Source organism: Polyodon spathula, chromosome 18 (genome assembly GCF_017654505.1).
Source record: "Polyodon spathula isolate WHYD16114869_AA chromosome 18, ASM1765450v1, whole genome shotgun sequence".
NCBI classification, from domain to species: domain Eukaryota; kingdom Metazoa; phylum Chordata; class Actinopteri; order Acipenseriformes; family Polyodontidae; genus Polyodon; species Polyodon spathula.
Window position 1 is genome coordinate 12,491,982 of NC_054551.1, and position 27,088 is coordinate 12,519,069.

At 38.7% G+C, this 27,088-nt stretch overlaps 1 protein-coding gene across 1 annotated transcript in view; it reads left to right on the top strand.

Annotated features, from left to right (window-relative positions):
* The first annotated feature begins 5,919 nt into the window (after positions 1-5,919).
* LOC121330810 (cAMP-dependent protein kinase type I-beta regulatory subunit) overlaps positions 5,920-27,088 on the top strand; it is a 190,071-nt gene continuing 168,902 nt past the window's right edge. The window contains exons 1-2 of the mRNA XM_041277619.1: positions 5,920-6,018; positions 6,890-7,101. Coding sequence (XP_041133553.1) covers positions 6,928-7,101 — 174 coding nt within the window. The 5' untranslated portion in view covers positions 5,920-6,018; positions 6,890-6,927. The remainder of the gene's footprint in view (positions 6,019-6,889; positions 7,102-27,088) is intronic.

A 27,088-nucleotide genomic window follows, 5' to 3' on the forward strand; every position in this document is an offset into this window, starting at 1 on the left:
CTGTTTGTCTGCTATGGGTCCAGCTCTAAAGGTCAGGCCCTATCGAAGCAACGTCTAGCGCACTGGGTGGCAGATGTGATACACTTGGTGTATGAACAGATGGACTTCCCGTTACCGGGGGACATTACGGCCCATTCTACCAGGGGTCAGGCAACTTTGTGGACTTTCCTTCATGGCACCTCCTTGGATGAGCTCTGCAATGCTGCTACATGGATAGGTAGTCAGACATTTGCAGAGTTTTTACCGCCTTCATGTTGCAAACACGAGCAAGACCCTGTCTGGGCTCTAGGGTGTTGCAGGCGTCATGTGGGCTCTGTAGCTAACGCTGCAAGGCTGTACTGTTGGTAATCTGGAGCCACGACAGCTTTGGTACAGCTTCCTATTCAATAATGGTTGTCACAACATTGAAAGGGAATGTTAGGTTATTACCATAACCATGGTTCCCTGAAAAAGAATGACAACCATTATCCTTTGAGGTTTTGTCCCCAGATGACCTCTGATTTCGAAAGAAAATGGCGCTATGCTACTGTGAGGAGGAGCAGGGCCTCACAGCAGGGCCCTGATAGGGCTGCTTTTTTATTTATACTCAGTGACTGACGGTCAGAGAGGGATCTTCCCATTTGGTAATGGTTGTCATTCTTTTTCAGGAAACCAGGGTTATGGTAATAACCTAACGTTAGCGCCCCCGACTATGGGACACATAACTCATCATCTACCACACAGTAGAGCCTGCATTGACGGACTCTATCACACACACACACACACACACACACACATATATATATATATATATATATATATATATATATATATATATATATATATATATATATAGCTTTTTTTAAATGAATGGAGATTAAATGTACCTCTGGTGAATCATGAAAAATCTTTGTGCTAAGTGTGAAAGCACATCATCCACGGACTTCCCATTGCCATACTGCGTCACTGTGCCTGTGGCTTGAATTACAGACACTTGCACCTTCAGATGCTAGTGTGATATAGTTTGCATCAGGGGCTTTAAGCGAGTCTGCCTCCATGTGAAAATGTTCTGTAAAGAAATAGATGTTAAAAGTGTGGTTGTGAAAGAAACACGTTGCAACACTGTGTATTTTCATTTAAAAAAAAAAATTCTGGTACTTTAGGTTAAAGGAAGCTCTCCGTTTCTATGCCTCATTCTCTGATTATCTGTTTGTGCTTCACTTCTTGAGTCACCCAGCAGTCTCTTCTGGTCTGTGGCAGGGCAGAGCCCTGCTTGTAAAAGTGTTTTGTTTGTGTGTTGCTGGTGGTGGTTGGTAACGTTGGGGTTAATTCCTGTCCCTGCCAAATACCCAAATTAGATCATTTGTGGTAATTGGGAACAGCCAAATGAAAAAAGGAGAGCTAAAAGCCCTGTTAGTGGGCAGCAGTTGGGGAGAGAAACACATGTTTTGTAGGGCTCCAGCTCACTGTAATAGTTTGACTTGGGTGAGGATTTTCTATTGATTTTGTGGTGTGTGATTGTTTTGTTTAAACATTTATTTTACTCTGTGAGCTTTCTTTTCTTTTTTTGTGTTATTTGAATAAATACGGGCTGTGATGCTTAAAACTGCAATCTACCGTCTGAATTTTTTGTATGTATTCCATCACCAGTACCGATCCACAAAAAGGGAAACAAAACTGAACCAGGTAACTACAGACCAGTAAGCCTGACTTCTATTATATGCAAACTTATGGAAACTATAATAAGATCCAAAATGGAAAATTACCTATATGGTAACAGGGTCCTGGGCGACAGTCAGCATGGTTTTAGGAAAGGGAGATTGTGTCTAACTAACTTGCTTGATTTTTGTGAGGATGTAACATCGATAATGGATAATTGCAAAGCATATGACATGGTTTATTTAGATTTCCAGAAAGCTTTTGACAAAGTCCTGCACAAAAGATTAATTCTCAAACTGAACGCAGTTGGGATTCAAGGAAACGCATGTACATGGATTAGGGAGTGGTTAACATGTAGAAAACAGAAAGTACTGATTAGAGGAAAAACCTCAGAATGGAGTGTGGTAACCAGTGGTGTACCACAGGGATCAGTATTAGGTCCTCTGCTATTCCTAATCTACATTAATGATTTAGATTCTGGTATAGTAAGCAAACTTGTTAAATTTGCAGACGACACAAAAATAGGAGGAGTGGCAAACACTGTTGCAGCAGCAAAGGTCATTCAAAATGATCTAGACAAGATTCAGAACTGAGCAGACACATGGCAAATTACATTTAATAGAGAAAAGTGTAAGGTACTGCACACAGGAAATAACAATGTACATTATAAATTTCATATGGGAGATACTGAAATTGGAGAAGGAATCTATGAAAAAGGCCTGGAGTTTTTGCTGACTGAGAAATGTCTTCATCTAGACAATGTGGGGAAGCTATAAAAAAGGCTAACAAGATGCTCGGATACATTGTGAAAAGTGTTGAATTTAAATCAAGGGAAGTAATGTTAAAACTGTACAATGCACTAGTAAGACCTCATCTTGAATATTGTGTGCAGTTCTGGTCACCTCGCTATAAAAAAGATATTGCTGCTCTAGAAAGAGTGCAAAGAAGAGCGACCAGAATTATTCCGGGCTTAAAAGGCATGTCATATGCAGACAGGCTAAAAGAATTGAATCTATCCAGTCTTGAACAAAGAAGACTACACAGCGACCTAATTCAAGCATTCAAAATTCTAAAAGGTATTGACAATGTCGACCCAAGGGACTTTTTCGACCTGAAAAAAGAAACAAGGACCAGGGGTCACAAATGGAGATTAGACAAAGGAGCATTCAGAACAGAAAATAGGAGGCACTTTTTTACACAGAGAATCGTGAGGGTCTGGAATCAACTCCCCAGTAATGTTGTTGAAGCTGACACCCTGGGATCCTTCAAGAAGCTGCTTGATGAGATTTTGGGATCAATAAGCTACTAACAACCAAATGAGCAAGATGAACCGAATGGCCTCCTCTCGTTTATAAACTTTCTTATGTTCTTATGTTCTTATGTACCCTGGAATCCAAGTTCCTCAGATCAGTGCAGACTTCGACCCTCCAGTCTTTTTCCAACATTCCCGGACTTCATTCTCCCTCATGATGGCTCTGGTATACTTTCCCAAAAGTATCATTGGCGGTCATCTTCGCATTGTAAGAGAAGATCACCGCCAACCTTGTGAGGTCGCATCACTCGCATTCGCGGGTTCAATGCAAAAGAGACTGACGTCTACGCGCAGTGACTATTTATTACTTCAGTGAAGTTGGACCGAGGACGTCACGCGGAGGGGACTATCGGCAGCTTTGATATAAAATGCTCAGCAAATACCTGATTAAAAAAGAAACAAAAATAATTGTATTTCAATTCCATTGCACTGAAACAGGGCTCCAGTATACAACAAGCTTGGAGTTTCTCAGTATTTAAACACTAAGCAAAGCAGATTCATTCATTCAGATTCACTCAAAACCAAAACAGCATTTGCTTAAGTGCAAAGTTTGCACCACATAAAACAAAAAATTAGCATAATAAAAAAAAATACAAACAAGCCATATTTTTCCCAAAATGAAAAGGAATAAACAGCTAATGCTTAAGACGGTATCTTCCTAAACGACTCGCTCCAAATTATACATCTGTGCTAATGCTAGTCAGAGCTTGTTTCCCTTCAGAGCGTGTCTATGGTAACGGCTGAGCCTTGTCAACTACAAGTATTTATTTAAAGTATTTTTTTGTATAAATATGTAAAAAGTCGTTCTAGGTTTTCTTTATAGTGATTTTTAGTTTTATATTTGTATTTAGTTTTAGTGCTATTTCATATTTGCGGAAAACATGGGGCTCCAGCTATATCCTACTGTTATACTATAACCTAACCAAATTTTAAATGTATTTTGACATATGGTATACAGTGTTTAAACTTAATAATAAATAACAATTCCAAAGCACTGTACATTTCAGAATAAACCACCCTTTTAAAATGTATTGTTAGAATCTTGTTTTAGTGTCCATCTATGGAGTGAGTTAAATAATTGGGATGTTTTCTAGTGACGTATTTAATGTGTCAGTCGTCAAATAGGATTCATTCAAGGACTTCCCATATAATTCTGGAATGATGCTGGTAAGGTATAACGCCAGTGCTTGTTGAATCCTGTAGAAGCTGCAAGTCAAGATTATGCATCTCGAAATTGCTTTATAAATTCATTAATTCCCATGTATTAGGGATGAACATAAGAAAATTTACGAACAAGGAGGCCATTTGGCCCATCAGTTTCCTAGATGCTGATTGATTTCAGAACTTTATGTAGTTGAGTCTTAAAGGATCTCAGTGATTCAGCATCAGCATGACTTGATAATTCATTCCATACCCTCACCACTCTACGTATGAAGAAGGGTCTCCTTCCCTCCTAATCGTAAGTCTATTTCCACTTAATTTCCAACTCTGTCCTCTGGTCCTGGTTTCTGAACTGCACTTAAAATATTGGTTAGGGTTAGCTATGGTATGACTGTAAGTGAATTCGTAACAAAAGCTGTGAATGATAAGTTGAAGAAAACTTTTTTTTCAAACATTATATTTCCTTACCAAATGGTAGATGCTGTTTCATACATATTATTCAGAAGCAGAATGAAATGATCTTACTGCAGCATGCTTGAGACAGTCATTTTAAATCTGAAACATTTTACCTTGTAGATAGTTGGTGTAACAATACACTAATGTCACAACATAATAATTACCAAGATATGTAGGTCACGCTACCATTTGTATTGTGACACATGTGATGGGCTAATTGCATTACGCATAATAAGATATGATAATTTAATGATGGACTAATTTGTTAAAATAAATAAATGAGATAGGAATAGTATGGGTTCATATTCATATCAACTGTAAACACTTATTCTTTATTCATGAACCAGTTGGTGAACTACAATGAGCATTATTGTGCTCTTGTACCACAACACAACCCAACCTCAATTAAATTGAATATAACGCCATACCTGGTATGCACTTTGCAGGTTTCGGCTGCTATGAAGTAGGGCAAAGCCTCCTCGGGTTCGGGGGTATTTCCAGGGCCACTGAGAGCCGTCATGGGTTGGTCATGGCTGGTTGTGTGTTTGCTGGGTCTTATACAGTGTCATCATTAGAAAAGTGCACAAGGCACGTCAACATGTATTTTAGGTATGAGAATGTAAGAATGAAAACTCATATGGCCTCCTATAGGCACGCTAGCAAATTCATAGCTTAATTTACATGGCAAATCTGCCTCCTTGAAGGAATTGACTCCTCACATTATACCTTCCACAGTGCGAAATGACCACTGTGGATAATAATAGCTCCTTTTTGTTATATTGTGCCTCATTTATCTTTGCCAAAAGTTCTAAATCTTGACTTTCGGCGTTGCAAATCATTATAATTAGATGCAAATTCTGATCTCTCTAATGAGCAGTCATTTATGCTGTTTGTAAATTTGCTGTGATATCACGGTAGTTCACGAAAAAGCTGACAAAGTTGCAGAACATAACAGCCCATAATTTAAAATGAAAACATATTTAACATGGTTCTTTCAAAACGACTTAATTGAGACATATGTAGGTAATGGAAGTGCAAAATAGGTAAGATGTGTGTTTCATTCGTTAGCTACAATTACTTTAATACCATTGCATAACCCCTGAGAAAAAGCTAAGGGACAGATAAGATAAATCCTTGGAAACGTCACGCTTCGTTCAAGCACTGCTTTGGGAATGTACACAAAATGGTATCTCAACACTATCTTATCTGATGAGGAAACCTGTAACAAACTTGTACAAACAAACAATGGTGAATTATGACACTAGAAATGCAGTTTTCAAAGATGCAGGTACAAAGCAGGACTGTCATTTCCTGTCTCGCTTGGTTCAGTGAAGAGGCAGTGTTGCGGTTGAAAACGAGGTTGATTGACGTCACTGAAACCGACGTAGAGCGACCTGGAACAGTAACCCGAGACATTTGTCACACCAGACAGCAGCATCCTCTAAATAACGGTAAGCAGGCAATAAATTAAACACAAGAGCTCACTTAACTGGCAAATATAACGTGTATTGCTACAGGGTGGTGCTTGTAAAGTAATCGTTTTAATCTGCTGACAAATGTTTTTTTAAAAGAAGAGTGTAAAAATGAACACTCCTGTTTCAGTTGTCCTGGGAGAATTGACTGTATTTCATATTGCCGACAGTTTGTTTTAACAACACACCTTCCGAGTAGAACAAACAGTAATATTATTAGATAGCACCTTCCTATATTTCCTGTTGGTTGTTCCTACACAGCACTCAGCGAGGGAATATAATTCTAAATGTTTGACATTCATAACATGTTTGTGTGGTTAGTGTCATCTAATTTATTATGTTTGAATCGCTAGGAGAATGCCATTTTTAAATTGTCACCTTGTTGTTCCGGTAGTTGCAAAGAGTTATGACAGATTATTATACGATTACTATGCTATACTTTACAGTTGAAATACAATTCCTGCTAAACAATACATAATGTATTCTGTTATTTATAATAGTAGGGACTCTATACAACGTAGTCAGCTTAATTGATGTGTTTGATATGGCAATGGTTTAAAAAACAAAACAAAACATGTCAAATACTGTGGATTATATTTTTCAAAATATACAGTATTTACCATTATTAGTTATATACCAATGTGTACACAATATTCTAGGTGTGGGCGAAGTATACAGACATTAACAATAATAAGACATGTATTTACATTACTTTTAACGGTTTTCCCAGAACGTTAATTTTTATTTAAAAGTAACAAAGACTGTATCATATCAAGGATATCAGAACCACACACACGCTTCGGATTACTTGACGGTTTGCGGCAGTACGATTGATGTGTCTGTTCCACAGGCCTGCGTGTGACGCTTCTTTTCCTGAGAGCTGCAAAGATGGCCTCCTCTTCGTCAAATCTAGAAGAGGATGAGAGTCTGAAAGGATGCGAATTTTACGTTCAGAAACATAACATCCAGCAGATTTTGAAAGAATGCATTGTGAATCTCTGCATAGCCAAGCCAGACCGGCCGATGAAGTTTCTCCGAGAACATTTTGAAAATCTGGAAAAGGTAAGATTGTTCTCGCCTCGTTTTACAGTAAGTCTGTTAGCTAGTATTTGGCAATTGCAATAGCCTTTTTTATTCTATACTGTAATATTATTTTTATTTTGCACGACCTGGAATGCAGATGTGCACTTGCTTGGGAGAGCTAGGTCACTGATGTTGCAGTTTTCTAACAGGGTTCTAAATGACACATTTAAAACACATCTTACTGTAAATGTAAAAATGTATCCTTGTTGTTCTTGTGTTACAAGATTGTAGCATACTTGCTGTAGGAGCATAACGTATATTCCACACGCGGTTTGATTAATAAAGTTGACTATGAGTAAACAAGTTTGCAAGAACTGGACTTTGCTGTCAGGTCAGTTGCTGTACAAGTTACCTTAAAACCGATGGCTGGTTCAGACTGCACAGTTGGTAACCCTAGACCATTTGTATGTCGCACTTTATGCATAAATCTGGATAATTGCTAATCCAATTGCCATGCAATTAACATGATTTAATTTTAAGTTATTTAGAGTCTCATATTCAGGGTATTGTCTGTCTGTCCTTTCATCCATCCATCTATCTGCATGTCACACTTTTGGATAATCTCATCAAATTTCCATGAAACGTGCCTGACCCGTTCAGTGGAAATCCTGTATCGGGCAGACAGGTATGCTTTCATTGCTTTTCATTGTTTTAAACTGTATATTTGTGTAATTGACTTTTACTCATGGCTTTAGTGTTTTTTTATTAGTAAATATATCACTGCAATGAGAGTGAGTGCTAAATACAACAACATCATAAATGATTTAATCCAAACCCTTACACAGACACTGATCAGATATAGTTTTTTACACATACAGGGCATGAAGGGCAAGGCAAGGTTGCCTTCATTGGAAGGTTCAGGGGCACCAGTTCTAGGGGGCAGAAATACAAAGCATAAATCCTCCCAAGAGCACCAAGGTGATTTCATACTCATTCATAAAAAAACAAAAAAGAAATGCAGAGAGCCTTATTATGTTGATGAAATTTTAATTCAAATAAACACAAATCAGTGTTTTCTGAGTGATTCAGACACCAATTATTACAAAAATAAAATATCGGTTACTTTTCCATTGTAAAAATAAAATGGTATAAGAAATCCAATTTAAGAACAATAAACTTTTATAATGAAAAAATACAAAGGTTAATTTGGCAAAAAATACATATTCAGGATGTGTTTTTTTTTTTTTTACTAAACTCGGTTACACACCACTGACTAATACATAGTGTAGTGACTTTGGTATACAATTTATTTATATGTGTATATATATATATATATATATATATATATATATATATATATATATATATATATATATATATATATATATATATATATAAATTAGTCTCTAGGCGCATTGTTTAAGAACGGCCAAATGTTAGTAATTGAGACATACCATAATAGTTCTGTGATGTCATGTAGAACTTGGATTCCCATGACAACAATTGACATCCACACAACGTGTCAGAAATATAAAACAATCATTTATTTAAGGGAAAAAGGGGTGCATAACTAATCTAATATTACAGAAATGGAAAGTCTGTTTGTTAGAGATATGCATGTATAGTAATATGCAGTTCATTGATTCCATAGTCAAACGATTACAACGACCATAACATCATTAGCATACATGGTTACTATACTAATAGTGTGTCTGCTTTGCATTAGTATTTTCAATACCCGTTTCTCATTGTAATCGATCGTCAATATGCACAAGAATTAATTCAGCTTCCCATTCAGCAAGGAATCCAACATTCCAGTACCTAATTTAGCAAATTAGTTTTACCATGTTAATTTAGTTTAGACATGATGTACCAAACTAATAATATGTTATCAACCTCAGTTGATTATATATTGAAATTAACTAAAATGGGGCAATGATGAAATTCTCTGAATTTACGAGGCAACTCCTTTTGAATTGCACATTTCAAACAAACATAGTACATTTCTTACACACTCTAAAACAGGAAGTTATATTCTATTTCTAGAACAGTTTCCACTTATCTTGATAGTATTTAATATTAGACATGTTGAATACTTATCGCTTCCATATACAGACGTTAGTCTGTGTCGATAAATACTGCAGCTCTCCAGATCTGAATGTTCCAATGTAGACGGTACTTTGCTGTACGCATTGTATTGCGTAGGCTTACAATAACCAATAGTCCCTTTTCAAATGAAGATCAACTTGTTGATCTCCATGGCTTGCAACATTGTCTTTGTTGTTTGCAGTTTTCCCACTGGGTATAGTTCCGTTGATCAGATATAACTCAGTTCAGCTAATGCGTTGCAATTGAAAAGTTATAGTTTGTAAAAGTGTTCTTGTGACAATTCTTCTGTACGGCTTTGCTTCAGTTCGTTTCATGCAGATACGTGGAAACAAAGACCCGCTTTCCGATTAATGCAGTATCCCGTCACTGATCCAGTCTCTCGTATAACAGATGGCATTCCCTTCCTCAGAAGATGATTCTAGCCATTATTCAGAACTTTGGTTCTTCCTTGCCTTCTGTGAATTTGAGCACATATGCTCCCATGGCTCTGCAACTTTGTTCAAAGCAGTGTAGCATCCATTTCGTCCCTCCGAACTTCAAGACAACTCTAGCGGGAGGACACTACTTGTGCACATTTCCTTTGCAGTCAGCACGCATGCGTGGGCAGCAGCAGAAGCTCTCCACACAGCAGAAGCTCGCTCACACAATAGAAGCTCACACAGTAGAAGCTCACTCCACTTCGAAAGTCAGCACTTTTTGTGATTCTCTCTTCAAGTTAGTCTGGTTATTTTGGGCAGTGCAAGTCCACGTGAAGTGTCTTTCATTGGTTGTTCTAGTACCGACGTGGTTGTTCTCCATTGGTCTGCTGTTTTGCCCCCTGTCGGCTGGATTTACAACAAGGACTGTTTCTCGTCTTGGTGTCAAGGTACTCAGAATTGTCTGGAAGTTGCCCTCAGCAAAACGCTACTGGCGCCGAAATGATTCGTTCACTGATAGGCAGAGTTTAAAACTCTTGTCCAGCAGTTAGTTTATGACTCTTTCTAAAAACATTCTTTGTCAGTGGGGGAGTTGGAGACCAGAAACCAAGAAGACGCAGATAATGGTTTAAGACTCCCCCCTGTATATTCCAATTCTGTTATTTTCATGCACAGAATGATATGATGACCCCCCTCTGACGCTACGATAGATTAGACTAGAGGCTTAGGTACAGCCTTAGTGATACAACAGCACAAATAAGCGATGTCAGTGAAGGGAAAGTTTAAAAAGAAAAAAAAAAAAAAAAACATTTCAGGCAAACTGGCCTAAGAATTACCCATGGCTGGTGTTTAATAACATTAGTGGCCAAATCAGTTGTTTGATCTGCAGTGTCTGGGCAACTGTAGTTTGTGAACTGCTGCTCCAAAATTTGAACAAACATGCAGCTTTGGTGTGGTTTTTTTTTTGGTGTAAGAATTTGAGAAAAACTAATAGTCTATGTATTGTCTGTTCATTTGTAGCATTGGTGTTTTGGAGGGAATAACACCAAATTAGAAAACAGCAACAGTCATTGAAATGCCTATATAAATTAGCAATTTATATACACTGAAAACATGAAAGGAGCTAGAATATATATTGCACCGTTGTATTTTAAAGTATTGCAATTTTAAGCCTGTTCTGTCACAATTAAATTTCATTCTGTCTAAGCTCACCCTTTCTGTATTACTCGACCTGTAAAGTTCACATTATTATTCTTATTATTATTGTCAGGGACGAATTGCTCTGCACCCATTTCTTACCTGAACATTGGGCCCATCCTAGAAAAATTTGCCACTATAGACAGCTCTTCGTTCTTCTTTCCTTTTAAATTTTTTGGAGTTAGCATGATGCTCAAAGACAGAAAAATCATAATGACACTGCCAGTGAGCACATGTGATTGAAAATTCCATGAAGCACGGTCATATTGAGCTCAGTCTAACAGCGTCCCTCCCTCTATTTGTCTGTCGTTAGCCAATGATAGTACTTCTTTCTCATGGCTTAGTGCTGGGAGGTACACAGTAAAAAGAATGGCAACAATAATACATTTGATAACGAGATTAGACAGAGAACGGTCCAGCTGACGCTGTGCAAGTTTGTGAATGGGCTGTAGATCAGATGTGCTGATGCTGACGGAGACTGGCTGCAATGACGGGCAGGCTTACAGGCAACTTTTGCCATCATTTTTTAAATTTTAGTTGACAGGCATTGCGGCAACCAGCTTGGGCACTGCGGCAATTGCCGTCGGTGCCGTCAGTTATTTTGCGCCGTGCACATTGTAATATATTACAATAGATCTAAAATCATAAATTATATAAAGGTAACTCAAGACACTACTTAAAATTTGGCACAAAGAGTAGAAGAAAATGGCATGAATCGAAGCTGCTAAGTACAAGTAATTGTAGAAAATAAGAAGCAGTTATACATGCATGAAATACAGTAATAACATCAAAAAGCATGGGAGCATTATTCTGTCCTATTAAATTAGATCACTTTAATAGGAGCAAATTATGTGCTAACATAGCAACAAGGGACAAGCCTTAATGGGCTGAACAGCCTCCTCTCTTCCCAAACTTTTGTAATGTTCTTATGTTCTAAATAAGAAAAAAAGCATATACCTGTCAGAGGCAGGGTGAAAGCCAAGCTGGTGCACAAGTGTATGTGCTGGTGTGGGGAATATTGGGTTGGCAGGGAGGGGGTTAATTTTCTCCCTGTCAAAACATGTGGGAATGTGTCAGGAGCCCTGAATTGATTAAATGATTAATTAAGGCTCCAGCTACAGGTGTATAAATCGGATAATAACAGGTGTTAGTGAGTAAAGTTGATGTTGGTGAGAGGTGAAGGTGTTTCATATTCCATGTTGTCCTGTCTCCTTTGTTTGTTACATTCGTTAGTGTTTTTGTAGTCCTTTTATTTTGGCCCTTGTGCCTGTTTTGTTTGTCAATTTGTTATGAGCACTTTGAAACTGCAACTCTGTGTCTCCCTTCCTGGTTCTGCAGCCTGGAAAGTGACACTGTCATGTCACACATCATTGCCTCCTGATTCAAACTAACAGCTACAAGCTGTCTGATATACAGACAATTCAAATGGCTGTATTGCATCAATGTCAGTAACTTAATAAATATACAGTACATTATTATTGTTAAAACCAGGCTGCAGCAAAGCAGTGTTCTCAAACACAGCCATGGCAAACCTCCAATAGTCCCCCCCCCCACATTCCCATCTATGATTGATTCGCTCTGAATACTTTAAACCCACCCTAACTACAGAGTGGCAGCAAATTCCTACATTTCTATTGGAGACTTTGCTTGCGAGACTTAAAACGAGATTACATTACAGTAGGCTTGTTCGTAGGATTTAAATAGTTAGATAGGCAGAATTTGTAACGGAATTGCAAATTCTGGCGAAATGTGAAAAAAAAATCCTGGACAAAAACCCCAGAAGAATGTGCCTGTGACCAAAAGGATTTCAGCAAAGGAAAGAAGGTATAACTTAATAATAATAATCTTTATTTTTATATAGCGCCTTTCATAGTGGGCCACCATCAAAAAGCACTTTACAAGATGTGAGACAAGGGTGTGTGAACTATGCATCAGAGTCACTTACAAAAACGTCTCGCCCGAAAGACAGAGCACAACGATGTTAAGCGATTTGCTCAGGGTCACACAATGAGTCAGTGGCTGAGCTGGGATTTGAATCGGGGACCTCCTGGTTACAAGACCGTTTCTTTAACCACTGGACCACACAGCCTCCACTCTTATTAAAACCATTGGAAACTCATATTCAGAGTTAGAGACATTTCAGAGTTACGAACAGCCTCCATTTACAAGGTGTTCATAACTCTAAGGTTCTACTGCATAGGCTACATTTAAATATAGTCTTAAACTAGAAGACATTCAACCTCTCACTCCTTTTCTGCAAAAGAGGTTTCTCAATAAAATGTTTTAAACACGTTTCTCCTGTAAGAGAATGAAATATAAGTTGCTGCATCCTGTGCTTTGGTATATAGCCAAAAGTGTGGAGTACAAATCAGTGGCGCAACCAGCATAATTTTTTTTTGGGGGGGGGGGGGGTGCTCGCTAGGCAAGTCCACTTGAAATGTAACTGAAAAATAAATAAAATAACCTTAGTCAGGTTTGCAGACGTGCTATACAAAGTTAATAATAATAATAATAATAATAATAATAATAATAATAATAATAATAATTTTGGTTTACTTTTGCCAATCATTACTTGACTTGAAAAACATCTTAAATGTGCAAGTAAATTCCTACTTGGTTTGATTGAATGAGTACAAAATGCTTAATATGAAATCTGAAAATACATTTTAATAAAGAATGACACGTTTTTCATAATAAAACCATTCTAGCGTTCTTCACTAAAGCGAAACCATGAGTTTGTTATTTTGAAATATCACTACTTTAGATTATTATTAGTGCTTAATAACAGTAACGTGTTTTATTTAGAGATGGTGCTGAACTTAAATCCGTTCATGGCCCTGCAGCAACACAAACAACACAAACAAACTTCCTTATAAAAAAAAAAAACACACACACACACACACACACACACACACACACAAAAAAAGTCTGGTTCTCTCGTCTTTTTTAATGAATATAACTGATTTAACACTGGAACTACCAGTCGCACATACATAAGAACATAAGAACATAAGAAAGTTTACAAACGAGAGGAGGCCATTCGGCCCATCTTGCTCGTTTGGTTGTTAGTAGCTTATTGATCCCAAAATCTCATCAGCTTCTTGAAGGATCCCAGGGTGTCAGCTTCAACAACATTACTGGGGAGTTGATTCCAGACCCTCACAATTCTCTGTGTAAAAAAAGTGTCTCCTATTTTCTGTTCTGAATGCCCCTTTTTCTAAACTCCATTTGTGACCCCTGGTCCTTGTTTCTTTTTTCAGGCTGAAAAAGTCCCTTGCGTCCACACTGTCAATACCTTTTAGAATTTTGAATGCTTGAATTAGGTCGCCACGTAGTCTTCTTTGTTCAAGACTGAACAGATTCAATTCTTTTAGCCTGTCTGCATATGACATGCCTTTTAAGCCCGGAATAATTCTGGTCGCTCTTCTTTGCACTCTTTCTAGAGCAGCAATATCTTTTTTATAGCGAGGTGACCAGAACTGCACACAATATTCAAGATGAGGTCTTACTAGTGCATTGTACAGTTTTAACATTACTTCCCTTGATTTAAATTCAACACTTTTCACAATGTATCCGAGTATCTTGTTAGCCTTTTTTATAGCTTCCCCACATTGCCTAGATGAAGACATTTCTGAGTCAACAAAAACTCCTAGGTCTTTTTCATAGATTCCTTCTCCAATTTCAATATCTCCCATATGATATTTATAATGTACATTTTTATTTCCTGCGTGCAGTACCTTACACTTTTCTCTATTAAATGTCATTTGCCATGTGTCTGCCCAGTTCTGAATCTTGTCTAGATCATTTTGAATGACCTTTGCTGCTGCAACAGTGTTTGCCACTCCTCCTACTTTTGTGTCGTCTGCAAATTTAACAAGTTTGCTTACTATACCAGAATCTAAATCATTAATGTAGATTAGGAATAGCAGAGGACCTAATACTGATCCCTGTGGTACACCGCTGGTTACCACACTCCATTCTGAGGTTTTTCCTCTAATCAGTACTTTCTGTTTTCTACATGTTAACCACTCCCTAATCCATGTACATGTGTTTCCTTGAATCCCAACTGCGTTCAGTTTGAGAATTAATCTTTTGTGCGGGACTTTGTCAAAAGCTTTCTGGAAATCTAAATAAACCATGTCATATGCTTTGCAATTATCCATTATCGATGTTGCATCCTCAAAAAAATCAAGCAAGTTAGTTAGGCACGATCTCCCTTTCCTAAAACCATGTTGACTGTCTCCCAGTACTCTGTTACCATATAGGTAATTTTCCATTTTGGCTCTTATTATAGTTTCCATAAGTTTGCATATAATAGAAGTCAGGCTTACTGGTCTGTAGTTACCTGGTTCAGTTTTGTTTCCCTTTTTGTGGATCGGTATTACGTTTGCAATTTTCCAGTCTGTCGGTACCACCCCTGTGTCAAGAGACTGCTGCATGATCTTGGTTAGCGGTTTGTAAATTACTTCTTTCATTTCTTTGAGTACTACTGGGAGGATCTCATCCGGCCCAGGGGATTTGTTTATTTTAAGAGCTCCTAGTCCCTTTAACACTTCTGCCTCAGTTATGCTAAAGTTATTTAAAACTGGATAGGAACTGGATGACATGTGGGGCATGTTGTCAGTATCTTCCTTTGTAAAAACTTGTGAAAAGTAATCATTTAACATATTTGCTATTTTTTTTTCTTCCTCTACGATTTTGCCATTTGTATCTCTTAAACATTTAATCTCCTCTTTGAATGTTCTCTTGCTGTTGTAATATTGGAAAAACATTTTGGAATTGGTTTTAGCTCCCTTAGCAATGTTCATTTCTATTTCTCTCTTGGCCTTTCTAACTTCCTTTTTGACTTGCATTTGCAGTTCTGTGTACTCTTTCTGTGTACTTTCTTTTTGGTCCTTTTTTAATGCTCTGTAAAGTGCCTTTTTTCGCTGAATATTTTTTTTAATTGATCTATTAAACCATTTTGGCAATTTAGTTTTACATTTAGATTTGTCTACTTTAGGGATATAATTGTTTTGCGCCTCTAGTACTACGTTTTTGAAGAACAACCATCCTTCTTCTGTGGGTGTTTTCTCTATTTTACTCCAATCTACTTCTGTTAGTCTCTGTTTCATGCCTTCATAGTTTGCTTTTCTAAAATTGTAAACCTTAGCTTTAGTCTTTACTTTTGGGGATTTAAAAAACACTTCAAATGAGACCATGTTGTGGTCTGAGTTTGCCAGTGGTTCTCTGACCTCTGTTTTAGTTATTCTATCTTCGTTATTTGAAAAGACTAAATCAAGGCATGCCTCCCCTCTAGTGGGTGCCTTCACAAATTGTGTTAGGAAGCAGTCATTTGTCATTTCCACCATTTCTATTTCGTCCTTCGCGCTACCCACCGGGTTTTCCCATTTTATTTGGGGGAAGTTGAAATCCCCCATTAGTATGGCTTCTCCTTTGCTACACACATTTCTAATGTCATTGTATAACAGATTATTTTGCTCACCGTCTGAATCTGGCGGTCTATAGCATGCTCCTATTATTATGCCTTTTGAATTTTTGTCTGTTATTCTGACCCATATTGATTCGGTTTTATTTTCTTTGTCCAGGTTTAACACCTGGGCTTCAAGACTGTTTCTTATGTATAGCGCTACCCCTCCTCCTCTTCTGTCCTGCCTGTCTTTCCTATACAGTGTATACCCACAAATATTATATTCGTCCCCATCACTCTCAGATAACCACGTTTCTGTAACACCTATCACATCATAGTTACCTGTTAGTGCAGTAGCTTCAAGTTCTAGAATTTTGTTTCTGATACTTCTAGCATTTAGATAAACACATTTAATGGTTGTCTTACCTGAGTTGTTGTTCTTGTTTTGATGCGGTCTCCCTTCTGTTTTTTTGTTGATTTCTCCCCCCTTCCTTTCTAGTTTAAATGCTTCCGAACCTGCTCGAGGATCTTTTCTCCAAGTAGACTAGTTCCCTTGTTATTTAAATGCAGTCCATCCCGTCTATACAGATAGTCCTCGTTGTAGAATGTGGTCCAATGATCAAGATAGGTGAAGCCTTCCCGTGTGCACCACGTCTTCAACCATTGGTTTTGATTAATTATTTCCAGCTGTCCATATGGTCCTTTGCAAGGTGCGGGTAGTATACCAGAAAATACCACAGTTTTGGTTTTCTCTTTTAATTTCCTTCCTAGCTCTCTGAATTTGTTTTGCAGGGATTTTGGTCTGTCTCTTCCAATGTTGTTTGTACCGATGTGGACGACTACTACCGGGTCGTCTCCTGTTCGTTCTAGGAGCCTGTCCACGTTTTCAGTGATGTGCTTGACCGAGGCTCCCGGAAGGCAGCACACTGTTGTAGTAAGGGGGTCCAAACTGCGAACTGAACTTGCTGTGTTTCTCAATATGGAGTCCCCAACAATCATGACCTCCCTTCTTTTTGCTGTCTGGTCACCACTGTCAATAGGGTCCTGGATGTTGTTCCTTTCATTCTCTTGTTGTTGGTTTTGCTCATCAAAATTCTGAAGTGACTCAAATTTGTTGGTTGTTTTGATTTCTGGTGGTTGTGTTTGACGAAGTTTCTTTTTTTCCCTGCTTCTGCCTACCTGAACCCAGCTGTTCTGACCTTCTATCTCCCTGGTGGCTTTCAGTCTGTTAGGGGTGATGCAGACTTCCATGAATTGTGGGTGTGCCAGTTCCTCAAGATCCTGTTGCTGTCTCACTTCTTCCAGCTCCATTTCTAGCATACTTACTAGTTTATGCAAATCCTGGATCGCGCGGCACTTTACGCACACTTGGTTTAGCTCCGCTGGGTTTTCTCGGATTTCCCACATCAAGCAGGTGTCACAGATTACTGGCTTGAAGACCATGTTGAGGGTTTTTTTTTTTTTTGAAGTTTAGTTTCTTCTGCAGCCGTCAACCTGCTTTCAAACTGCTTCGAAACTGCTCTGTACTTTTCCACGCTGTACTTCTCCCACTTGCTGTCGCTTCCACTCGCTGTCGCTGGGAAGACTGCCTCGTTTAACTGCGTTGTTCTGCTGTGCTGTCGGCTCCTCCCCTCGCCCGTGTCTCAAAACGGCGCTGAATTTGAATCAGCTGCTCCGAGTTTCAGCTTGTTTGTTATCAGAAAAACACACGCGGCTGTGTTTGTTTCCCCAATGTCCTCTGTTTTCTGATTAAAGCAATTCAAGATGCAATTTCTCCTTTCTGCTTCGAAACTGCTCTGTACTTTTCCACGCTGTACTTCTCCCACTTGCTGTCGCTTCCACTCGCTGTCGCTGGGAAGACTGCCTCGTTTAACGATGTTGACAAACTACCTACTTACATACCTACAACTACCGCAGAGGTCTTTTTTTACGTTATGTTAAAATGGATATAAAATTACTGCAGCGTCGCACGGTATGAAACTGTTCTGTGTTTTTACAGCCTGCTTGTTACATGTGAGGGAAATCTGTTACAACACAAGCACTGACACAAGACTTGGGGGTGGTGTTGGAAGGGGACTTACGATTGCAAATGCTGGGCTATAAAACAGTAGTTTTAGCAGCTCAGAGATAACTTTAGACAGGCAGTGAGAGCTTACGACACTGTGAAGCAACAGATAATAGTGCCGGAGATTTATTTGTTTGACTGTTTTATGCAAGTGTTTTTTCTTTACCCTTTTATTTCGTGTCTGAGTTCGACTCTGTTAGCTATTACACGGTAATTTCCATCTCCAGTATTGCAATAGCTGGTTTGGTACACTATTATTCAGTAACTTTTTTTTTTCAATATAATCACGCTTAAGGCTTGCTGTGCAGGCCTGCGTTGTATTGGTCGATTCATTTTAGCTAGAAAATAAGTGTTTTTAATTAGAAAATAAGTATTTTTACAGCTGTTGATAGATAAATTGCGTCTGAAAATGTAGCTATTCAAAACAAGCGTGAAGCTTTCAAGTTCAGCAGTGCTAAGCCCAACCCACTGTTTTTACTATGACAGTCAAAATGACAGCTGTGGTAGTTCTAGGTGTAACGTATAATATCTCCAAAAGTTTCTGCAACCCTGGGTCTACTGATGGTTTGAGATTTTAATATATATATATATATATATATATATATATATATATATATATATATATATATATATATATATATATATATATATAGTACGGTGCAAAAGTTTTAGGCAGGTGTGAAAAATGCTGTAAAGTAAGAATGCTTTCAAAAATAGACATGTTAATAGTTATCAATTAACTAAATGCAAAGTGAGTGAGCAGAAGAAAAATCTACATCAAATCAATATTTGGTGTGACCACCCTTTGCCTTCAATTAGCATCAATTCTTCTAGGCACTCTTGCACACAGTTTTTGAAGGAACTCTGCAGGTAGGTTGGCCCAAACATCTTGGAGAACTAACCACAGTTCTTCTGTGGATTTAGGCAGCCTCAGTTGCTTCTCTCTCTTCATGTAATCCCAGACAGACTCGATGATGTTGAGATCAGGGCTCTGTGGGGGCCATACCATCACTTCCACGCTGCTGCTAATGTCAGCTGTAAACAGTGCAATGTAGACTTGGGTCAAACCAATGTCTGCGTAGGGTGAGTTTGTTGTGTGTTTTTTTATTTTATTTTATTTTTTTCTTATCGATGTCAAACTTCTGGCCTCTTCTGAAAGACTCGGGATTTTTGTTACTACATTTGAAGCTTTTTAAAGGTAAAACCATAACAAAATAATAGTGTCTACTAAGCAAAAAAGTTAAGGGGCAAAATGTGTCCTGGTATTGCCTCCCCTGTGCTCTATGGGTTAGGCGCCTACGGTCTCAATCAAGTTACAGTCACAAAAATCAAGTGCCTGCAAAAACATTTTTACAGTTTTCCACAACAAAAAACATATACCTCCATCACATTGCTGGCAATGGTTAAGCAATGACGTATATACCTTACTATGTTCGTTGCTTAGCAACCACAGAAAATACAAATAAAATCCGCGGAAACAGACAGATAAAAAACAAAACGGTAGTCTTAAACAACATATAGTGCAAACCATTTCTAAGCCATTTTTTCATGACTTTTGCAATACTTTTTCCAGGCCTGGAAATCGCTGTTTTAAAATTCCATGTTGAACTCGACATCATTATTAACCCCCTAAAGTTCTATCCTTTTCGCCTGTAAGTCCAAGAACATAAACAACCAATCACAGAACACGCAGTCTGGTAGCCACACACCCCTAATTGCATCACAGTTTTGACTGACCTCTCAGCTGTCAGTCGGTGCGCAGCAAAATAACAAAGATGCTGTATAACCTGCTGAAAGAGACATTATAACAAGGGTGGGCTCTTTCTTGGTTCGTTTGGGGGGGGGGTGTCAGCTCCCCCCTCGATGCGCCACTGGTACAAATCCAGGGAGGTTGTGATGAGGTTTTATAATCCTAGGATGGTCGAACGAAATTTTAGATTTCAACAAACAAAATCCAAAATAGGTTATTACATTTCAATTTTAACTAATTTAAGCATATCTACAGGGCTCGCAAAATTGCTAGCCCGACGTTCCAACCAAAAAAAATTTGTTGGACAACGTGTTTTTTTTTGGCTGTTTGCCCGATGGGCAATCTGATTTTTTTACTTTTTAACAAGATAATGTTCTGTGCTTTAATCAAATAGCAGTTTCCCAATCAAGATTTCGTTCACAGATCATCCTGGTAAAACACGTTTAGAGGGATCAGTGTGTTTCATTGGTAATGCTTGAGTGGTTTCCGGGGTGACATAAGAACATAAGAACATAAGAAAGTTTACAAACGAGAGGAGGCCATTCGGCCCATCTTGCTCGTTTGGTTGTTAGTAGCTTATTGATCCCAAAATCTCATCAAGCAGCTTCTTGAAGGATCCCAGGGTGTCAGCTTCAACAACATTACTGGGGAGTTGATTCCAGACCCTCACAATTCTCTGTGTAAAAAAGTGTCTCCTATTTTCTGTTCTGAATGCCCCTTTTTCTAAACTCCATTTGTGACCCCTGGTCCTTGTTTCTTTTTTCAGGCTGAAAAAGTCCCTTGCGTCCACACTGTCAATACCTTTTAGAATTTTGAATGCTTGAATTAGGTCGCCACGTAGTCTTCTTTGTTCAAGACTGAACAGATTCAATTCTTTTAGCCTGTCTGCATATGACATGCCTTTTAAGCCCGGAATAATTCTGGTCGCTCTTCTTTGCACTCTTTCTAGAGCAGCAATATCTTTTTTATAGCGAGGTGACCAGAACTGCACACAATATTCAAGATGAGGTCTTACAAGTGCATTGTACAGTTTTAACATTACTTCCCTTGATTTAAATTCAACACTTTTCACAATGTATCCGAGTATCTTGTTAGCCTTTTTTATAGCTTCCCCACATTGCCTAGATGAAGACATTTCTGAGTCAACAAAAACTCCTAGGTCTTTTTCATAGATTCCTTCTCCAATTTCAATATCTCCCATATGATATTTATAATGTACATTTTTATTTCCTGCGTGCAGTACCTTACACTTTTCTCTATTAAATGTCATTTGCCATGTATCTGCCCAGTTCTGAATCTTGTCTAGATCATTTTGAATGACCTTTGCTGCTGCAACAGTGTTTGCCACTCCTCCTACTTTTGTGTCGTCTGCAAATTTAACAAGTTTGCTTACTATACCAGAATCTAAATCATTAATGTAGATTAGGAATAGCAGAGGACCTAATACTGATCCCTGTGGTACACCACTGGTTACCACACTCCATTCTGAGGTTTTTCCTCTAATCAGTACTTTCTGTTTTCTACATGTTAACCACTCCCTAATCCATGTACATGTGTTTCCTTGAATCCCAACTGCGTTCAGTTTGAGAATTAATCTTTTGTGCGGGACTTTGTCAAAAGCTTTCTGGAAATCTAAATAAACCATGTCATATGCTTTGCAATTATCCATTATCGATGTTGCATCCTCAAAAAAATCAAGCAAGTTAGTTAGGCACGATCTCCCTTTCCTAAAACCATGTTGACTGTCTCCCAGTACCCTGTTACCATATAGGTAATTTTCCATTTTGGATCTTATTATAGTTTCCATAAGTTTGCATATAATAGAAGTCAGGCTTACTGGTCTGTAGTTACCTGGTTCAGTTTTGTTTCCCTTTTTGTGGATCGGTATTACGTTTGCAATTTTCCAGTCTGTCGGTACCACCCCTGTGTCAAGAGACTGCTGCATGATCTTGGTTAGCGGTTTGTAAATTACTTCTTTCATTTCTTTGAGTACTACTGGGAGGATCTCATCCGGCCCAGGGGATTTGTTTATTTTAAGAGCTCCTAGTCCCTTTAACACTTCTGCCTCAGTTATGCTAAAGTTATTTAAAACTGGATAGGAACTGGATGACATGTGGGGCATGTTGTCAGTATCTTCCTTTGTAAAAACTTGTGAAAAGTAATCATTTAACATATTTGCTATTTTTTTTTCTTCCTCTACGATTTTGCCATTTGTATCTCTTAAACATTTAATCTCCTCTTTGAATGTTCTCTTGCTGTTGTAATATTGGAAAAACATTTTGGAATTGGTTTTAGCTCCCTTAGCAATGTTCATTTCTATTTCTCTCTTGGCCTTTCTAACTTCCTTTTTGACTTGCATTTGCAGTTCTGTGTACTCTTTCTGTGTACTTTCTTTTTGGTCCTTTTTTAATGCTCTGTAAAGTGCCTTTTTTCGCTGAATATTTTTTTAATTGATCTATTAAACCATTTTGGCAATTTAGTTTTACATTTAGATTTGTCTACTTTAGGGATATAATTGTTTTGCGCCTCTAGTACTACGTTTTTGAAGAACAACCATCCTTCTTCTGTGGGTGTTTTCTCTATTTTACTCCAATCTACTTCTGTTAGTCTCTGTTTCATGCCTTCATAGTTTGCTTTTCTAAAATTGTAAACCTTAGCTTTAGTCTTTACTTTTGAGGATTTAAAAAACACTTCAAATGAGACCATGTTGTGGTCTGAGTTTGCCAGTGGTTCTCTGACCTCTGTTTTAGTTATTCTATCTTCGTTATTTGAAAAGACTAAATCAAGGCATGCCTCCCCTCTAGTGGGTGCCTTCACAAATTGTGTTAGGAAGCAGTCATTTGTCATTTCCACCATTTCTATTTCATCCTTCGTGCTACCCACCGGGTTTTCCCATTTTATTTGGGGGAAGTTGAAATCCCCCATTAGTATGGCTTCTCCTTTGCTACACACATTTCTAATGTCATTGTATAACAGATTATTTTGCTCACCGTCTGAATCTGGCAGTCTATAGCATGCTCCTATTATTATGCCTTTTGAATTTTTGTCTGTTATTCTGACCCATATTGATTCGGTTTTATTTTCTTTGTCCAGGTTTAACACCTGGGCTTCAAGACTGTTTCTTATGTATAGCGCTACCCCTCCTCCTCTTCTGTCCTGCCTGTCTTTCCTATACAGTGTATACCCACAAATATTATATTCGTCCCCATCACTCTCAGATAACCACGTTTCTGTAACACCTATCACATCATAGTTACCTGTTAGTGCAGTAGCTTCAAGTTCTAGAATTTTGTTTCTGATACTTCTAGCATTTAGATAAATACATTTAATGGTTGTCTTACCTGAGTTGTTGTTCTTGTTTTGATGCGGTCTCCCTTCTGTTTTTTTGTTGATTTCTCCCCCCTTCCTTTCTAGTTTAAATGCTTCCGAACCTGCTCGAGGATCTTTTCTCCAAGTAGACTAGTTCCCTTGTTATTTAAATGCAGTCCATCCCGTCTATACAGATAGTCCTCGTTGTAGAAAGTGGTCCAATGATCAAGATAGGTGAAGCCTTCCCGTGTGCACCACGTCTTCAGCCATTGGTTTTGATTTATTATTTCCAGCTGTCCATATGGTCCTTTGCAAGGTGCGGGTAGTATACCAGAAAATACCACAGTTTTGGTTTTCTCTTTTAATTTCCTTCCTAGCTCTCTGAATTTGTTTTGCAGGGATTTTGGTCTGTCTCTTCCAATGTTGTTTGTACCGATGTGGACGACTACTACCGGGTCGTCTCCTGTTCGTTCTAGGAGCCTGTCCACGTTCTCAGTGATGTGCTTGACCGAGGCTCCCGGAAGGCAGCACACTGTTGTAGTAAGGGGGTCCAAACTGCGAATTGAACTTGCTGTGTTTCTCAATATGGAGTCCCCAACAATCATGACCTCCCTTCTTTTTGCTGTCTGGTCACCACTGTCAATGGGGTCCTGGATGTTGTTCCTTTCATTCTCTTGTTGTTGGTTCTGCTCATCACAATTCTGAAGTGACTCAAATCTGTTGGTTGTTTTGATTTCTGGTGGTTGTGTTTGACGAAGTTTCTTTTTTTCCCTGCTTCTGCCTACCTGAACCCAGCTGTTCTGACCTTCTATCTCCCTGGTGGCTTTCAGTCTGTTAGGGGTGATGCAGACTTCCATGAATTGTGGGTGTGCCAGTTCCTCAAGATCCTGTTGCTGTCTCACTTCTTCCAGCTCCATTTCTAGCATGCTTACTAGTTTATGCAAATCCTGGATCGCGCGGCACTTTACGCACACTTGGTTTAGCTCCGCTGGGTTTTCTCGGATTTCCCACATCAAGCAGGTGTCGCAGATTACTGGCTTGAAGACCATGTTGAGGGTTTTTTTTTTTTTTGAAGTTTAGTTTCTTCTGCAGCCGTCAACCTGCTTTCAAACTGCTTCGAAACTGCTCTGTACTTTTCCACGCCTGTACTTCTCCCACTCGCTGTCGCTTCCACTCGCTGTCGCTGGGAAGACTGCCTCGTTTAACTGCGTTGTTCTGCTGTGCTGTTGGCTCCTCCCCTCGCCCGTGTCTCAGAACGGCGCTGAATTTGAATCAGCTGCTCCGAGTTTCAGCTTGTTTGTTATCAGAAAAACACACGCGGCTGTGTTTCCCCAATGTCCTCTGTTTTCCGATTAAAGCAATTCAAGATGCAATTTCTCCTTTCTGCTTCGAAACTGCTCTGTACTTTTCCACGCTGTACTTCTCCCACTCGCTGTCGCTTCCACTCGCTGTCGCTGGGAAGACTGCCTCGTTTAACTGCGTTGTTCTGCTGTGCTGTCGGCTCCTCCCCTCGCCCGTGTCTCAAAACGGCGCTGAATTTGAATCAGCTGCTCCGAGTTTCAGCTTGTTTGTTATCAGAAAAACACACGCGGCTGTGTGTTTCCCCAATGTCCTCTGTTTTCTGATTAAAGCAATTCAAGATGCAATTTCTCCTTTCTGCTTCGAAACTGCTCTGTACTTTTCCACGCCTGTACTTCTCCCACTCGCTGTCGCTTCCACTCGCTGTCGCTGGGAAGACTGCCTCGTTTAACTGCGTTGTTCTGCTGTGCTGTCGGCTCCTCCCCTCGCCCGTGTCTCAGAACGCCGCTGAATTTGAATCAGCTGCTCCGAGTTTCAGCTTGTTTGTTATCAGAAAAACACACGCGGCTGTGTTTTTCCCCAATGTCCTCTGTTTTCCGATTAAAGCAATTCAAGATGCAATTTCTCCTTTCTGCTTCGAAACTGCTCTGTACTTTTCCACGCTGTACTTCTCCCACTCGCTGTCGCTTCCACTCGCTGTCGCTGGGAAGACTGCCTCGTTTAACTGCGTTGTTCTGCTGTGCTGTCGGCTCCTCCCCTCGCCCGTGTCTCAGAACGCCGCTGAATTTGAATCAGCTGCTCCGAGTTTCAGCTTGTTTGTTATCAGAAAAACACACGCGGCTGTGTTTCCCCAATGTCCTCTGTTTTCCGATTAAAGCAATTCAAGATGCAATTTCTCCTTTCTGCTTCGAAACTGCTCTGTACTTTTCCACGCTGTACTTCTCCCACTCGCTGTCGCTTCCACGTACATGTACACATTCTTCAGACCAAATCCTGTGAGGATTGCCCCGTGTAACACCCCTGACAACTCATGCAATCATATCTAGTCAGCGCGCTGGTATGTCATGTGACTGTGTCAGCTCACTGAAATGAAGGGTAGAACAGATACTACGACAGCCAAAATATATACTTTTATATTGAAGGCTATGACTTTTTAAACAAAGTTACAGACAGGAATTACAAACTACTGTACTCTGCTCTGCTCACGGTGATTTACTTTTTGTTATCTTGTTACCTTTATTAAATTGTTAATGTTATTTCCCAACCCAGGAAAAAAAAAAAAATAGAATACTGCAGTTATTATCACTGACTCAGATTTAGCACGTAGCATGTTAACATTGCTTTTTTTCATTTCTTTGACACTATTTCCATCCTCGCTATCTGGAGTGTAGATATATACTATTTACATCCTTGGTATATGGCCTTAATTATACGACTAAATACTGATTAAAAAATAAATAAGTTAAATAAATCAAACTGCTGCTGATGTTGGCTCGTACCGCTCTATGCAATCGACACGGCAAAGCAACATTTTTTTAAAATCTGGAACCAAGATTTCAGTTAATATTTGCAATTGAAACAAAATTGAAACTTTATTGATGCGGTTTTGTGTGTGTGCGTGCGCGCGCATGCGTACTGTGATCTTCAATGAATAGGATATAGCCAGAATACTGGATGCAGCATGCCACAAATAGGTACTGCACTTGTAATTCTACTTTTATTCAAAATCTCATTATTATTTAGTGCTAGTAGTGACAAATACTGTAATAATAAAGAAAATCAAAGAATAAAAAAGTACTAATATTGTTGAGCTAATGCCTTTATCTAAGGTGACTTCCTTAACTTACTCCAGCAGCTTATATTGTTCGTTTTGGACTGTCCTTTTACTGTAGCGAACAAAAGGCTTTGGACCCAAACAGGGTTGTTATAGCAAGGGTGTACTCTATTTGACTTATGTGTTTAATAGACGACACTTGCACATTTTAATATATAATGTGTGCACATTTGTTATTTCATTTTTGTTATTTTTCACCACTGTTGTGTTCAACATTTAAAAGAGGGTGTAAAGAAGTTTGGATCAGAATCCAATGTCATCCCTTACAAAAAGTAACATACTGCAAGTATACTTGTGCCAAAATTGTCTGGTTTTAGTATACTATTGGTACCATTATACTATCCTATTTTGGCACAAGTATACTTCCAGTATTCAGCTTTGTATATTCTTTTTGTAAATAATACAACGTAGTTCTCAAATATTGGACATTTACTAGATTGTACTTTACTTCTCTTTTGCATACCTGCATTGTCTCTTGCTAGATATGCACTTCCAGATTCTCACAAATAGTTTTAGAAAACCAGGAGCAACTTCTGCTCTGGATCAAAAAGCTATAAGGCTCTGTGGCTGCCCGCCTATGTGGATAAGTATCAAAAAACTAGTAGAAACTAACAAAAATAAAAAGTCTGGTAAAAAC